The sequence below is a fragment of the Opisthocomus hoazin genome, chromosome 8 (genome assembly GCF_030867145.1).
Source record: "Opisthocomus hoazin isolate bOpiHoa1 chromosome 8, bOpiHoa1.hap1, whole genome shotgun sequence".
NCBI classification, from domain to species: domain Eukaryota; kingdom Metazoa; phylum Chordata; class Aves; order Opisthocomiformes; family Opisthocomidae; genus Opisthocomus; species Opisthocomus hoazin.
In genome coordinates this window covers 17,764,479-17,780,321 of record NC_134421.1, presented here as the reverse complement: position 1 = coordinate 17,780,321, position 15,843 = coordinate 17,764,479, and the positions used below count along the sequence as shown (strand labels likewise).

Here is a 15,843-nt window from a genome sequence, read left to right as displayed (position 1 = left end):
GGCCAATAGGGGATCGCGGTGCGGCGGAAAAAGGGCGGGACGCCCCGCGCGGAGGAGCTGCGGCCGAGGTGGGGGCCGCGGCAAGATGGCGGTGGCGGGCAGAGGAGCGGCGTCTGCCGCCGTGAAGCCGATCTTCAGCCGGGACCTGGGCGAGGCGAAGCGGCGCGTGAGGGAGCTGTACCGGGCCTGGTACCGCGAGGTGCCCAACGCGGGTGAGGGGCGCGGAGCTGGCCGCGCGTGCGCGGGCGGGAGCTCAAGGTCGCCAGGGCCACCTCCGCGGCCGTTGGGCTCTTAACGCCGGCCGCGTGGGGTGGCAGCCCCTGACCTCCGCGGGCGCCGCGTTTCTCCTAGTGCACCTGTACCAGCTGGACATCACGGTGAAGCAGGGCCGCGACAAGGTGCGGGAGCTGTTCGCGAAGAACGCGCACCTCACCGACCCGCGGGTGATCGACATGCTGGTGATCAAGGTACGGGCGCGCCGCTCCCCTGCCGCTGAGGCCGCGGAGGACGGGAGAGGGGGTGGCTGGTGGCGGAGGACGGGGACGTTTGGTCTCGGCTTGCCCTGCGGGGGAGTTGTTTCCGGCAGTCCCGCTTACACGTGTCAGCAGGCCTGTTGGTGAGGGACCCAGCTGCTTTGGCGTGCAGAGGAACAGGGTCTTAACCCGCCTGCGTCAAGAGCTGCTGCGGGACGGACTTCTGTCACTTGCTGTACTGGCTCTCCCGGCTCGCAGGTGTTAAAAAGAGGAAGCATATGGCAAGCGACACGGTGGTTTAAATACTACTCTATTTGTTTTCAGAAAACAAGGACAATCAAAAAAAGGGGAAAAGATGCTGCTACCTAGTTCACCGTTAAAAGTGACCTTTCTGCTCCTTACAGTACTCCCTCTGACTGGGACGTGGTTTTCTTCACCGATTCCAAAACGTACATTAGAGTGGCAGTACTTGGCGGGAGGCTGGCTTTGGGTGGCAAAATGCCCAAACCGTAACGCATCTGGTTATGTCTTAGGCCCGAGAGACCTGTCTGGTGCCAAGCAATAATCGCCACACCAAGAGCAGGGCAAAGCGTCGGAGCTGGTCTGAGATCAATAACTGACCTCTGCAGTGCCAGTGCATTAGAAAGCCCCAACCAAGGACTGCCATGCTCACCTGTCGTATTTCTTGCATTTCAAGACAATAAGTCTGTCTTAGCACGATGAAGAAAATCTGGAAACAGAATCCTAGAGAATGTGGTAGCTGACAATTCCAGGCAGTCTCATTTTTTCCTCATGCTGCCATCCTCCAAAACCAGTACAGTAATTCATAGACTGGAGTCATGAAATACGTTCAGTGTCTCTGTGATAGTGATACTGGTGCAAAGCACTCGGCACCAGTTTTACAGCTAACTTGCTGGTATTAAAAAAAATTAAATAGAGGTGCATGAAAGTTAGGAGTGTTACACAGAATTTTATGGGGTGCCAGTCATGAGAGAAACAAGGCAGGTTCTAAGAAGGCAGCAGGGTCCCTTGCCTCTTCCACAGGTCTGGGAACTGTGCTGTAGAGACCAGTGACTTGTTAATACAGGGCATGAAGCAGTAAAGTCACAGGGCAGGAACAGTGTGTGTATTTGTGTTACAGTACAGGTGATGCCAAGCAGACTTTAGTAGTACAGAATCGTTGATGCAGCTATCTTAAGGGTGTTCCTGAGTGCATTCAGTTAACTTCCATAGTGCTGTACAGCTGGACTTGGGCTCTAACTGAAAACTTGTCTAAAATTCTTTTGTCTGTGCGCAGGGAAAAATGGATCTTCAAGAAACCATTCAGGTATGGAAGCAGAAGACTCACATCATGAGATATTTCCACGAGACGGAAACCCCACAACCAAAAGACTTTCTGTCCAAATTCTATGCGGGCCATGATCCCTGAGAGATTGACTCTGTGTCTTCCTGCCTTGTATTACAAATAAAGTTCTATATAGTAGAAAAAAAAAATCTGTATAGAAAGATTGTATAGCATATTAGGAGCCTCATGACTAACTGAATCCAGAGCATGTGCAAGTCCTTGTGATCTGTAGGAAAAGTTGTGATTTCCTAGTTTTACCAGTGTTTATTTTCAGTGGATGGAGTTTGTCCCATCACTTGCCCGGCAGTGTCTGAATAACCACAGCACAGCCGGGCTGTGGGCCCTCTGCTTAGCCTACAGTCCTGCGTGTAGGTCTTAGCTCTGTGGAAGAAACAGAGCAGGCCTTCAGAACAGCCAGTGTAGCTGCAGAAAGATTGTGCTTGAGGCCCAACTGTATTCACGCAGCGTTTGCAATTTCATGCTGTGACTTTGTTGATGCTGTGTTTTTCACTTGGACACTAGCCTCTGTTTACTTCCTCACAGAGAATGGTGTAAAATCAAATAGGTGAATAAAGCTCTTTTGTGCAATAAAAAGATCAGCAGAGTGTATTTCCCAGCTATAAAATTACACTACCTGGAAAAATGGAGCTTTGTACTGTTGTCTGGTATAGGGAGGCTCTGTAAGAGCTTCGGATGCCTAGCAGAAGGTGGTGTCCTACCATCACCTCTTTAACTGAATCAGGATTAGTAGCTCCCTTTTGCGAAGGGTAAGGATAATTTTTTCTTTCACCAGTCAGAATGGATTTTCAGCAGGTCACTTGGTGCTGGAGCTCCCCCGTGTGTGATCAGCACTGAATCTTTGTATAGTGTGCTCAGAGGGGTTTTTTTTTTATCCTTGCCTAAATACTGGGGCTTTCATCCCCACATGAGGACTGTAAAGCAGCTCTCCTCAGGGATGTGTACACGTGCGTGCCTAAGGGCTCCAGAGCTGGGCTGTTTTTAAGGACAGGGCTGACACAGTCAGGAAAGGCAGGAGAGATGGTGGGATAAAGCAGCGATAAGGAATTTGGCAGTACAGAGAACAGGAGCAGGGACACATTTGGCTCCCAAGAGCCGATGAACTGGAGCAACCACTTCTTGGGTGGCTTTGGGGAAGGAAGGGGGCAACTGGGATACCGAGTGACTCAAGAACCTGCCATGTGCCTTCAGCTACAGCTCTTGGGGTTACTCACATTGCAGGCTCCCTTCCCTCTCTGCAGCTACGCTGGTGAGTTACAGAGCAAACATCAAAAGCAGTGCCAACTATACACTGTGTTAATGGGTGCAACATTAAACTTTTTAACAGCTGCATGAATACTGAAGGGAAAAGCCGGCAGTCAAGAGAAGAGACCAGATCTAGTGACCAGAAACCATGAGAGGGACACTGGGGCAATGCTGGCTTTAAAAAACAAAAAATAAAAAAAATTTACTTTAACCTTGTAACGTATTTTGAGAAAACAGCTGGTCTGATGTGACTGAAGATACTCTGTGCATGCCCTAGCAGTAGAGAAGACCTTTTCAGTCTGTTATGCAAGGATTTAATTGCAATGCTGAACACTTCTATGAAAAGAAGAGTTGAAGTTTATATACAGTTAAGAAAATACATCAGGGCTCGTACAGAAGGAGGTACTGAACTTCCTAGGAAATAAATACAAGGTACTTAGAGCCAGAGCGTTCAAAGATTTTCACTGTTCAGAGACTAAATGCGGTAAAACAGATCAGCAAGCTGGTTTGCCACTCATGATCTTAACCTTTTACCAAAGCTACTCAAAACTTTTAACTCTGCCTTGATAATACTGTATTTAATCCTTGTTGAGGTAAAATTAATGATACAGTCTCCATCAGCTATACCTGCTAGGTTCTGAATCAGCGTTATTCTGAACTGCAGTGCCAGTGCAGGCGTACTCCATTCTTTTAATGGGGCTGTGTTGTGGGGCTGCTGCTTTCTCCAGGATTCCTGTCATGTACTGTAGATTAGTACCAAATTACGGAAAGGACTCGTAAGAGGAAACAAGTATGAAGAGAGCCTCCTTACTGGAACAGACATACAGAGGTAGAATGGTTAAGACAGAAATGCCAGGTCGCAGGCAGATAATCTATAAAGACACAGGACCAGTCATGCATCTCAATCTCTTGATCTTTAATTAAGTGTTTCCCATGTTGCTAATAAAAGGAATCTCAAGCAGTCTTTGATGAGGTGAGCGTGTGTGTGCAAGAATGCAGGCCCTATCGAGCACTTCTTTCAACCCTGATCTACAGATTCCTGTCATACAGACACGCGCAGGACGCTCACTGGCTAAGGGGATGCAGAGCCCCCGTCCCGGCTGGGAAGGACAAAACATGGGTGACAGATGTTGGGACCATTGCTTTGTCGATAGTTTTCTCCCTTCTGTCCTTCCATTACAGTTCTGCAAATGGAAAAATAACCCATTACTTTTCAGATATACCATGCTGAGCTCCAGTCCGTACCCTCCCCCCAAACCACACAAGGTGGGGTTTACGTAAAAGGAGTTTCTACCAGGCCAGCGCAGTCCTTACCACCTTTTAATTCCCTGCTTTTAGCTGCACAGCGCATGCTGGAAAATCTCCTTATCAAATGGAATACATGCACCAAACTGATGACAAAACAACACTATTCACAACCACACAGAATCACAGAACGGTAGGGTTTGGAAGGGACCCCTGTGGGTCACCTAGTCCAACCCTCCTGCCGAAGCAGGGTCACCTACAGCAGGCATCCACTTCTTTAAAACAACTTCTTTGTTCTATAAAGAATCAAATACACCCAAACTCAACTCTTTACACAAGGGCAAGCCAAACGGAGTAATAAAAAATGGACGGAAGCGTAGTGTAGTGTAAATAAAGGGAGAACAGAAATGATTCGCCTTTATCTGCCGAGTCTGAATGGTCCGACTACTCCAGAGGTCAGTGCTGTAACACCCACCCGAGAGCTTGCTCTGAGGGGCTCTGGCGTCCTCTCGGATTGCTCACCTCCGTACCAGAGTTTCATTCACTTTTAAAGCAGTCGTTCTGCGAGCTGGCAGGAGACTTTTAAACAGGTAAAGGCGTAGCAACGCCGAAGCCTCTCTCCTCTGTCTGCAGCGCAGACCCCCACTGGCTGCAGTTTCTTCTGATTCAGATTCCAAGACCTAAAATGCCGCCAGTTTATCGCGGTCTCTGCCGTACGGGTGTGCCGGAGGTCCCACAGACTCCAGCCTGGCCGACCCCAGCGCACAGGGACGGGGAGGTCCGTGGCCAGCGGCACCGCAGCCGCAGGTGCCCACGCGTTGAACTGCCAACGCCTCTGCCACAGCTGCCACCCGACATTGCCCTCCCGAGCCGAGCGGGCAGCGCCGATAGCCAGCCCGCTGGCGACGCACCCTTTAATCGTCGTCGTCGTCGTCCTCCGGGACGAAGATATCGTGCTCCTCCAGCAGGGCCGCGAAGTTCTTGCTGATCTGCGTCCCGACGTAGAGGAAGGGGATGACGACGCTGAACACCCTCAGCAGCCCGAACGGCGTCTGCAGGCGGTCCGGGACAGAACAGCGAGCTTTACCAGCCAGCCGCGCCCTGCCCAAGGACCGCGGGCGGGCGGGCGGGCGCGCAGAGGGCCCGGGCGCCGCGGGCAGCGCCGTTCGCCGTCCCCGGCGCCAGCCCCCGGTCACCGCATCGCGCTCGGTGGTGAAAACCCCAGCGCCAGGAGCGCGGGAGCCCGCGGGGAGCTCGAGGCAGGGAGGAACGGCTGCGTGCGGGCGCTTGCCATCTCCTCCCGGCGCGGCGACCGCTGCCCTGAGGGGCTCCGCGAGCCGCCCCCTCACCCTCCCGCGGCCAGGGCCTGCGCGTCCCCGCCCACCGCCGCCCCGCTTATTAGCCCAGACCCTTAGCACTCACTCCCACCACCCCACCCACCCCGCAAGTACCCCCGCTGATTGACCACCGCTGCCGTCCGTTACGCCGCCACTGGCTGCCGCCCCCTGCGCCCCCCCCCCCCCGCTCGCCCCTCGCTCACCTTAACCGGCTTGGGCAAAATGGCTCCGCTGCGGGTGACGGTGGCGCTGCGGGAGGGCACCAGCGGCACCGCCGGGACGCGGCGCGGCCCGCCCCAGCCCGCCCGTCCCGAGCGAGCCGCGGCCACAGCCAGGAGCCGCCCGCCCGCCGCCGCCACCATCCCGCCTCCCTCCTGCCCCTCACCGAGGCGTCACCCGGGACGGGGAGGCCCCGACTCTCGCGAGGCTTGAGGGGCGGGGCCAGACCGTCACTGCGCATGGGCGGGGCCGTCTCCCCGGAGCACAGCAAGATGGCGGCGCGGCGCTGCCCGCTGATGGCGCTGGCGGGCGGTGCCGCTGCCGCGGGGACTCCGCGCCTTCCCCCCGCCTGTCCCTTGGGGGTTGCCGATTTAAATCCTCTCTATGCGGAGGCGGCGGAGAGGGGCTGTCCACCCCCGAGCGACGGACGCCGTGGCTGTTGTAACGGCAGGTGTCCGGTCCCGGCCCTCGGTGGCCGCGGGTAAAGCCTGGAGGGTTATTGCCAGGACCTGGGAGACCTCGCCACAGTTGTTCTGTGGAGAGGTAAAGGCGCAGAGACCGAGCGATGCGCGACGGGCCTGAATCTGGAGTCCCAGCCTGGGAAGAAGAGGCGGCTTTCACCAGCTCTTCCAGCAGGACTGGGAGCCCGTCCTGCCACAGCCCCACAGGCCGGGCCAGAATCGCCCTCCCGCTTCCAGTCCTCAGTTTCTTTTAAATTCAGCCCTTCAGATTCAAGCGTTTTTTTCTTCTGATCGCTTTTACGTTACTGTGCTAAAGGAAACTCTTAGAAAAGGATTTTACTTCAGTACTTCAAGAAAAGCAGCCATTCGGGTTTAGTGTTCAGCTTCCCCTTGGGCAGGGAACCTGTTTGGTGCTGCCCGGGCATTTTCTGTTTTTAAAAAACAATAAGGGAAAGCGAAGGCGGGAGGTGAAACAGTCCAAACCTGAACGACCGGAGGAAAACCGTGTGTGGCAATCAGTCAGTCTCACTTTGCTGTCGGGGACAATGAGCAGTGAAAACTCGCTGCTGCTCCCGTAAGGATCTCTGCCTGCGGACGGAGGGAGTGCAGGCTCCATCAGCCAGCCGCACGTGCCACCTCGGGAAGCTGAAATCCCGACCTTCTGCCTTGGTGCGGCTGCTTGGAAGGCGCTGGTCTGAGAGCCTCCACCGCAGAGCAGGTGGTGGAGCACCCAGGAGCTTCCTGCCACATACAGCAGGCAGCGGTGGTCATTAAAAAAACCCTATACTCTCATACAAATTCAGGCATGACTCCAGTTATGGCTCTTTTTACTCCCAAAAGGGCCATCCCTGCTGTATGAGCAGGATGGTGGGGCAACCCTGACCAAGCGTGCCCAAAGCCACGCACTGCGTTGGAGCCCGAGCAAAGGCCCGGGCATGGACAGCTGGGCCGAGCACAAATACTGTTCAGGATTCGGGCATTTTCTTCTCGGTGCTGCAGAATAAAACACAAAACTATTCCAAATGCGATCAGACAGAAAGCAGAGTGCAGCTCCTCATTTGCAGGATTTAGGATTTAGTTGGGGTACGTGCTAACGCAAAGGCAGGTAGCATGGAAATCGTGCTATTTGAATGGGACAGATTAAAGCATTAAATATAAGCTCTTTAGTAGTGTTACTAGCACGATCCCAGCTTATTAAAAGAAACTAAACTTCTTAAAACTGCCCTTAAATGAATAATGCTGTTTCAGTTCCAGTTCTGACAGAACTGGCTTTGTTATTTTCCCTTTCAAGTCACTGCTGATTCTTGGCTCTAGTGTAGGAACTGCCACTACATTTTGATTTATTTTGGAAGTTAAATCTTTACTGTCAAACTGCCTTATGTACGTCTGAGATATCAGGAATATGCTTCTCACTGTATTATTATATTTAAAAAAAAAACCCACACAGAGAAAAATGCTTGCCAGATCTGACCCTGGCCCCAAAATGCCCACGCTTGGAGCGAGGAGGCACCAGGCAGTGCCACCCCCTGATGCTGCTGCCCTGCCGTGGGACGGAAACAGGTTCCCAGCGGGAATGCTGCAGCACTGAGCTTTTCCGGTGGGGAGGCAGAGCTGGCCCATACAGCCAGCCAGGCTGGGCTGCTGACGGAGCCTGGGCACTGGCCCGTAGCCACCTGCTCCTGGTTTTTCCAAACCATTTTCACTTAAAAACCAGAACAAAAATAATCCTCCCAGACTCAAAAATCCCTACATGAAGAAATACAGACACAAACTGGAGTGGACTGGACTGCATCACTCATATGTGACAGTCACACTCCCACTGCTCAGTCATACTTGTAAGATCTGATTTAAGATCTGATTTCCTCTAATATACCATCGAGCCATAATTAGGCAGGAGGCTGGAAGCTCGTCATCCAAAACTACCAGAGATATATTTGCAAAGGCACCAGAAGTTAATGGAAGTAGATTGATTTCTGCACTGGCAATCTCTACTGGCTATTGCAAAGTTTTAAGCTGAGTGCGTTGAACTCCAGAAAGGCAAACAGGTTCCTACCAGTCATGACCTGGAATAGCCTCTTGCTTTCCTAGCAAGGCTCCTTAATAAAACAGGGCAATAAAAACAGGTTTAACACTGCTAGATAGGAAGCACAAGACTGCTTCACATAGCTTTTCTGCTTCGAAAAACAGCCCCTGCCAAGAGGATAAGGGAGATTTATCAACCCCATCGCCAGAGTGCTGCAGCCCCTGGACTCAGCACCCACCTACCTGTACCATCTGCCTCGTGGCCAAGGTTTCTGACCTCCTGGCGAAGGACAGGCCGGTTTCTGCAGTGAGGCGACAGGCGTGCCTCCCTCAGCCCTTCTCACCTGCAGGGAGGATGGGACGTGCTATGGAGAACAGCCGAGTGATGCTGACATGAAATCAGAAGGAAGCACCGGCTTTAGTGGAAGGCAGTGATATTGCTTTGCCACTACAGGGGCAAGCCCAGACACTGCTGACACATGGTCAGTGAGTGCAACCGGTACTCACTCCCACACCTTCACTTCTCCTCCTGGGGCCAGCCCTCTCCTCCTCCCCGCTCCTCCACAGCCTCTCCTCCGACTGCACAGCTCTGCCAGGAGCTGGGCAGAGCCGCGACAGCGAGAGAGGCTCTGCAGGAGTGTGGCTCCAGACGCCGTCTCAGGCAAGCTGCCCGACGAGCCGGCCGAGCTCTATATGGCATTCTGCAGGAGCTACAGTCTGCACAGAGGCTGAAAAATTGACCCCTGGCAAGCCAAAGAGGCCTTAGCGTCCCTGTTTTGGAACAGGGAAGGCTTGAGCTGGAGATGTGAACAGGCTCGGCTGCCGCTCGACAGAGTCCAGATCCACCCTGGGGAGCTCCTGGTCCTCGCTGTTGCTTCAGAGCAGGCTCGGTGTCTCCACTTCAGCCTCGCTGCTGAGCTCAGGTGCCCAAAGAGATGGACGCGAGCCCGTGAAAGCCACATCCTGAGGGATTTAGCAGGGAGGAGGGTTAGTGCAGATGAAGGTTAAAAAAACTGATGACAGAAGAGCCTGGTCCTCGTTGCCCTGGCTGCTGGGCCAGCCGCAGCCATGGTGGCTCATACGTGTCCCGTGGCGAGAGAGGCACAAGGCTGGGGGCACCTGCCACGGCCAGTGGCCCGTTGGAGGCATTTTGTAAGATCCCAGGCTTATCTGCATTGAAAGAGCAAAGGCAGAAGGACTTTGGTGCAAGACCACAGACAATAATAAATGCTGACCTGTGCAAACTTCCACGCTGAGAAACAAAGAACCAAAAAAAAAAGTGGCGAAAGAGAGGTGGGCGATGAAGCACCCAGAGCGTCCACCACGCCAGGAGGGCAAGCAGCCCGCAGGGCGAGGTTCGCTGCATACGTGCCGGTCTGGGCCCCCTCCACGCCTCGTACCACCAGCAGAGAAGAGTTCAAAAACGGCACCCCTGGCACTACAGACCCTCATGGAAATGACCCGTGGGGTCTGGGAAGACCCAGGTCCTTCCCGCATGCCCCATGAGGCACACGCACACTGCACACTGGGCAAGCAGCGTCCCTCGCTTCGCTCCTCCCGTGCAGGAGACAGGCTGCCCGGCATCTGCTGGCCGCTGGCTCGTGCCCCACACCCCCGGTCACGGGTGTCCCCTCTCCTGCCTCTCCTGCCACTCCCGTCTCAGCGCCGCGATCTCCTGCCCGTACCAGCTGTGCAGCTTGGAGAAGCAGGCCGTCTCCGGCGACACCGGGCTCTCCGGCATGGCTGGCGAGAGGCCCGGCACCGGGGACCCCGCGGCACTGCCGGCAGCCGAGCGCCGGCGCGGAGGCAGGGGCGGGGGCTTCGCATGCCCCCCATCGCGGTCGGGGCAGGCAGCCCCCCCGGGGACGCCACCACCACTACCCCACGTGGAGTAACCGTTCTCCAGGATGGCGGGCTTCTCCTGGAGAGGCAGCAAGGCAGGGTTGGAGAGGTGTCTCTTCCTGCCGGAGGAGGAGGAGGACCTCCGCGGGGACTTGTGGCAAGCGGCCAAGCTCTTGCAGGCCTCCTCCAGCTGCTTCTCCAGCTCCCTCACCACCAGCCGCATGTAGTCGAAGCTGGCCCGTGAAAGCGCCTTCACCCAGGCCTCCATGGCAGCCTGCCCGTCGGCCACCAGCACATAAGCCCTGGCGCCGGCGTCGTCGAAGCGGATGGCGAAGGCAAACTCCTCGGCGGCCTCGCACAGCTCCACGGTGCAGCCCTCCAGCACCACCAGCCCCATGGGCTCCCGGCTCTCTTGCTCCTCGAAGTAGAAGAGGAGGTTGCCCTTGAGGACGAACCAGCGGCGCTGGTAGGAGGTGGCATGGTGGTGGTGGCCATGGTGGTGGTGCCGCTCCACTCGCTTGCGGAGGAAGCCGGCATGGTCGGTGGGCGAGTCACAGGTGGCATAGTGGGCCACGCTCCGCTCGTTCAACTTCATCGCCCCGCCTAGGAGAGAGGAACAGAGCGGGAAGAAGTCAGCTCGGGGCAAGGAACATCTCAGCTGCCCCAGCAGGAGATGCCTGATCCTGCCCGAAGCCCGTGGCGGGGGAAAGCAGCCCTGAGGGCAGCAGCCAGCACTGCAGGACGGGCTCTAACCCAGCAAGCACCCCTGCACGTGGCGGGCCGGCTCCTCGCTGCTGCGGAGAGGTCATCGCCAGAGCCCCACCACCGAGCCACCTGCCTTCTCTGGGGACAACCGCACCGCTGCTTCGTTTCTTATTCCACCAGTGACCTACTTTGCTCTTTTTCCATGGGGGACATCAAAGAAATTTGCCTCTGTGCCTGCGAGGAATTCATTTCACTCTTTCCTCTATTACAGGGCAGGTTAAGGAGGGAGTTTTCAGACCCGAAGGCTCTGGGACCTCCGCTTGAGCACCCTCCCCCAGCTCCCAGTCTCCATGCAGGACCACCCGTCCCCACCAGCCCTCCCGGCAGCAGCACCCCAGCCATGGGGAGGTTCACCAGCAGCGGGGTGCGAGGTGCCGTACCGGCTGTGTGGGTCAGACCGCAACCCCTTGCCGTCTTCCTTGGGTGGGCTGCTCCCTTGCCGAGGGCCTTCGAAGCTCCACCATGCCGAGCCCCATCCCTGGTTGGAAGAAAGGTGCCAGAGAGGGATTCACAAACCAGAACAGTTGGGACTGGAAGAGCACAGAGCTGTGTTGCTCCCACCGCGGAAAGCCGGGGCCCTCGGTGCACGGGAGCGTCTGGGGCCGGGCACCAGAGGCGGGCGGCTCTGGAAACCAGCGTGGCAAAAGTGGGGGCACTGGTGTTGGCTTCAGAGCCTGAGCCCCATCCCAGCTTGGGCCAGCTCTCCTGTGCGTGTGGCTTTTGGCTCCCGTGGGTTGGTTTGGGTTTTGTTTAAAAGAATAAAAGAAACAAGCCCAGAGGTTTCGTAGAAGCCCGTCCTGCACCAGGCGACCCGGCAAGCCGCCGCGTCCCACGGCAGGACACGGCGAGCGCGGCTGCTGCGGTACTCCAGCTGCGATGTCCGACCGCCAAAACACGCAGAGGACAAACCAGAGCCGCCATTCCCCGCCCGGACCCGGGCCGGGGAAGCTGCCCACCGCCCAGCCGGCCCCAGCATCCCTCCCGCTGCCCTCCTCCCCCCGGGGCTGCGGGGCCGGGCTGCGGACCGGAGCCCGCGGGCCCCGGCTGGGAGGCGGACGGGAATCCCGCGGCAGGGGAGGCAGCGGGGTTCCCGGGGGGGGGGGGGGTTGCCCCCGGCGCGGCACCCCGAGGAGCCCCCAGCCTCGCACGCTCGGGCAGGGGGCTGCGCGGCCCCAGGGGCTGAGTGGCTGTGGGGGTGTGGGTGTGCGTGCGGCGCTGGGCTGCGTGTCTGTGCGTGCGTGGCTCCGTCCCTCTGCCTGCGCTCGCCTGCGGCACCCCGCGGCCCCGCCGCCCGCTCCCGCCCCGGCCCCGCCGCCCCCGGCCCTCGCCCCGCCGGCGGCACCGCGGGCCCCGGCCCGGCCCGGCTCACCTCGGGCCTTCGGTGCTCGGCGGCGCGCCCGGCCCGGCCCGGGGGCGATGCGGGCGGGCGGGGGGCGGCGGGGCCCGCGGGGGGGAGGGAGGGAGCGGGGGCGGGCGGTCAGGTGATGCGAGCAGCGTCACGGCAGCGGGGCCGGGCCGGGGCGGGGAGAGCCGGGCTGTGGCCGGGGGACGGCGGGGACGATGGCGCCGAGCGGGCTGGCCCCGGCCCTGGCGCTGGCCCTGGCGCTGCCCGCGCTGGCCCTGGACAACGGGCTGGCGCTGGCCCCCCCCATGGGCTGGCTGGCCTGGGAGAGGTTCCGCTGCAACGTGGACTGCCGGGGGGATCCCCGCAACTGCATCAGGTCAGCGGGGCGGGGAGCGGCGGGGGGAGCCCCCCGCCACTCCCCCTGGGGCTCCCTGCCGAGAAGGGGCCGGCACCCCCCCCCCGGGCTCGGCATCCCTCGCTGCAAGGGCCGGTCCCGGCCGCCTCCTGCCCGCGGGACCCAGCCCCGACAGGCCGGGCTGGCGTGCGGGGTCTGCAGTGCCGGGGTGGACGTCGTCGGACATGGGGCCCGGGACGGCTTCGGGCTGAGCCCTGCAGCCGCGGGGTGTCGGGGACTCAGGGGCTGGGGCTGCAGAGCCCCGGGCGCCGACGGAGGTGGCCGGGCTGGGCAGGGCGTTGGGGGAACGCTTCCCCCTCCGTCAGATCCACGAGTGGGACACAGACGGGGTTTAAATGGGAGCCTTGGAGACCCTCACGTGTGGCCCAGGCCAGCCCTGCAGTGACTGACCCCTCCGAGCCCTTGTTAGCCCCCACATCCCGCTGGCTGCCTGCACGGGGTCGCTGGGGCTCAGCCCGCCACGTCCCCATCCCCACTGACCCACAGCGAGAAGCTCTTCTTTGAGATGGCAGACCGCCTGGCGGAGGACGGCTGGAGGGACCTGGGCTACAAGTACGTCAACATCGATGACTGCTGGTCAGCCAAGCAGCGGGACGCGGCAGGACGGCTGGTTCCCGACCCCGAGAGGTTTCCCAGCGGGATTAAGGCTCTGGCCGACTACGTGAGTACCTGCTGGGGATGGCGTGGGGGTCTCTGTGTCCCCACGCCAACATGGCAGGAGGGCTGGGAGGGGATGGAGGAGCCTGGTCCCTGGGAGACACCTCAGACCCCTCCTCGTCCCCTCCTTGCAGTCCTCTTCTCCTTGCAGGTCCACTCCCGGGGCCTGAAGCTGGGCATTTACGGCGACCTGGGCACCCACACCTGCGGGGGCTACCCGGGCACCACACTGGACCGCGTGGAGCAGGATGCCCAGAGCTTTGCGGAGTGGGGTGTGGACATGCTGAAGCTGGATGGGTGCTACTCGTCGGGAGAGGAGCAGGCGAAGGGTAAAGGCTCCCTGGCTGGCTGGCGTTTCTCCCCTCGCTGCTCTGGTCAGGGCAGCTGGCCATCCACAGAAATGCTTGGCCGGCTTTGGGTCTTCCCTCACGTCTCCTGTTGCAGCTCTTGGGCAAAGAGGAGGGAGTGTGGGTGCCCTAGATCCAGCGTAAGGCAGGAGGCCGGGCTGGCCTGGGATCCCCCTGCCCAAGTGGGCTGGGATGCGGGCTGCTGCCAGCCGTCTCCTTCACCATTTGCCATCTTCTCTCCCTAAGGCTACCCAGAAATGGCGAGGGCATTGAACGCCACAGGCCGCCCGATTGTCTACTCCTGCAGCTGGCCAGCGTATCAGGGGGGGCTTCCGCCCAAGGTGAGGGTTGTCCCGTTCCTTGGTGGCTGTTTCCCATGTTCCCTGTGCCCTGGGGGAGCTCCTGTTGGAGCTGCAGGAGCCAGGTGCTACACCCCACTTACCCCTCTGCCCCTGGTGGGAGGGGGCTGCAGGTCTCGGGAGAGAACATGGCCTCCTTGCCAGGCATCTGGGGACACTTGGGGTTCCTAACATGGCTGGGTGATGGGAGTTTGGGGGGAGAAGGCCCTGGGGCGTGTGGGGAGGTTGATCCTGACAGTCTGTTCTTCTGAGACTGGTTTAAGTGCTTAAAATAGGATGTTCCTCCCAGTAATGTTTCTTGAGAATTGCATGCGTGCATTTATTTCCTCTTCTACTTTCTGAGTCAATCCCAAGCTGCCCTCATTCTTGCAGCTGATCTTATTTCCCCAAGACCTCTGTGCTTGTTTTGCCAGAAATCTTATCATACCGGATCATAGTGGGATATGACTCCCTCCTCCTTCATTACGTGATGTTGCCCTTCTCCAGATCCCCGTGCTTTGCAAACACCGAACATCTTCTAGATGCTGCAGCAACAAGTCTGGGTGTCCCTTCTCCCCCAGCTTGCAGACCCCATCCTTTCTCCCTCCTGCCTGACCCTGTGCTCCCCTCCAGGTGAACTACACCATCCTGGCAGAGGTTTGCAACCTGTGGCGTAACTACGACGACATCCAGGACTCCTGGGACAGCGTGCTCTCCATCCTGGACTGGTTCTCCGCAAACCAGGACGTGCTGCAGCCGGCAGCTGGCCCCGGGCACTGGAATGACCCGGACATGGTGCGGCTGGGTGGTGGGTGCACTGATCCTGGCTGGGGACGGGGGGTCTCCAGGGACCTCCTTCTAGGGGCAGAGCGAAGGAGGAGCACCAGGGGCAGGAGCCCTGGGGCAGGAGCCCTGGTGCTGCAGAGAGGCAAAGCTCACGTTGCCCTTGGCTAAGCTGTGGTTGCAATGACCCCTCCACCACTCGCGTATACCTATCAAGTTGCCGAGGGGTCCTGGTCCTTCCCGGCACAGCCTGAGGGGGGATAGTGGTGAAGGGTGTTATTGAGTGCATTTGAATGGGTGCTGAGGGATCAGCACCTAACAGGGGTGGGATCTCTTGGCAGTGGTGGGCTGCTCGAGAGGAAGCAGAAGTTCGTGTGAGGTTTCCCGTGCATGCTCCCTCCCAGCAGGCTGCAGCATGACCAAGGGTGACGAGCAGACCAGTTTCTAACCCTTTTCTTTCTCTCCCGTCTCTTCACCCTCTCCCCTCCAGCTCATCATTGGAAACTTCGGCCTTAGCCACGAGCAGTCACGCTCCCAAATGGCCTTGTGGACAGTGATGGCAGCTCCACTCCTCATGTCCACGGATCTCCGCACCATCTCCGCGAGCGCCAAGGAGATCCTGCAGAACCGCCTGATGATCCAGATCAACCAGGACCCTCTGGGAATCCAGGGGCGCAGGATTGTCAAGGTTAGGAGGAAGGCGGACATGTTTAGGAGAGCAGACAGGAGCAGCATGGGGTGTCATAATAAGGAGGGAGAGGGAAGCGATGCAGAGGAACATGTGCAGCAGAGCTGTGGGAGCTGGGGACCTGCTGGCGGAGCAGCCTCACAGGGCAAGGTCAGAAGTTATGGGCCAGCGCCGATCCTGGCAGCTCTGCCTCACCCAGCCATCCCCATCCCTAGGAGAAATCCCACATCGAGGTGTTCCTGCGCCCGCTGTCCCAGGCTGCCAGCGCGCTCGTCTTCTTCAGCCGGAGGACAGATAT

The 15,843-nt window shown here is 58.5% G+C and overlaps 4 protein-coding genes across 5 annotated transcripts in view; 2 read left to right on the top strand and 2 right to left on the bottom strand.

Moving 5' to 3' along the window:
- Positions 1-30: 30 nt before the first annotated feature.
- On the top strand, positions 31-2,417 carry NDUFA6 (NADH:ubiquinone oxidoreductase subunit A6). Its single transcript, XM_075428808.1, has 3 exons — positions 31-212; positions 352-467; positions 1,771-2,417. The coding sequence occupies exons 1-3, from the start codon at positions 86-88 to the stop codon at positions 1,900-1,902; spliced, it is 375 nt and encodes a 124-aa protein (XP_075284923.1). The 5' UTR covers positions 31-85; the 3' UTR covers positions 1,903-2,417.
- Positions 2,418-3,976: 1,559 nt separating this feature from the next.
- SMDT1 (single-pass membrane protein with aspartate rich tail 1) lies at positions 3,977-6,040 on the bottom strand. The gene is made up of 3 exons (XM_075428809.1): positions 5,867-6,040; positions 5,238-5,378; positions 3,977-4,265 (listed from the first exon to the last, which is right to left on the bottom strand). The coding sequence occupies exons 1-2, from the start codon at positions 6,023-6,025 to the stop codon at positions 5,241-5,243; spliced, it is 297 nt and encodes a 98-aa protein (XP_075284924.1). The 5' UTR covers positions 6,026-6,040; the 3' UTR covers positions 3,977-4,265; positions 5,238-5,240.
- Positions 6,041-6,661: 621 nt separating this feature from the next.
- PHETA2 (PH domain containing endocytic trafficking adaptor 2) lies at positions 6,662-12,413 on the bottom strand. Of its 2 annotated transcripts, none has more exons than XR_012764843.1 (3): positions 11,353-11,434; positions 8,609-10,810; positions 6,662-6,931 (listed from the first exon to the last, which is right to left on the bottom strand). XR_012764843.1 is itself a non-coding variant. In XM_075428807.1 (3 exons), exon 3 carries the CDS (start codon positions 10,800-10,802, stop codon positions 9,984-9,986), a length of 819 nt encoding a protein of 272 aa, XP_075284922.1. In that variant the 5' UTR covers positions 10,803-10,810; positions 11,353-11,450; positions 12,342-12,413; the 3' UTR covers positions 6,662-9,983. The 2 variants fall into 2 exon arrangements, 1 of the variants encoding a protein (XP_075284922.1); XM_075428807.1 differs by adding an exon at positions 12,342-12,413 and having other exon boundaries at positions 6,662-10,810; positions 11,353-11,450.
- An 86-nt stretch (positions 12,414-12,499) lies between these two features.
- NAGA (alpha-N-acetylgalactosaminidase) overlaps positions 12,500-15,843 on the top strand; it is a 5,315-nt gene continuing 1,971 nt past the window's right edge. Inside the window, exons 1-7 of the mRNA XM_075428803.1 lie at positions 12,500-12,693; positions 13,219-13,393; positions 13,541-13,718; positions 13,983-14,077; positions 14,708-14,869; positions 15,348-15,545; positions 15,761-15,843. The exon at positions 15,761-15,843 is cut by the window's right edge and continues 61 nt beyond it. Of these exons, the coding sequence (XP_075284918.1) occupies positions 12,533-12,693; positions 13,219-13,393; positions 13,541-13,718; positions 13,983-14,077; positions 14,708-14,869; positions 15,348-15,545; positions 15,761-15,843 (1,052 nt within the window). The 5' untranslated portion in view covers positions 12,500-12,532. The remainder of the gene's footprint in view (positions 12,694-13,218; positions 13,394-13,540; positions 13,719-13,982; positions 14,078-14,707; positions 14,870-15,347; positions 15,546-15,760) is intronic.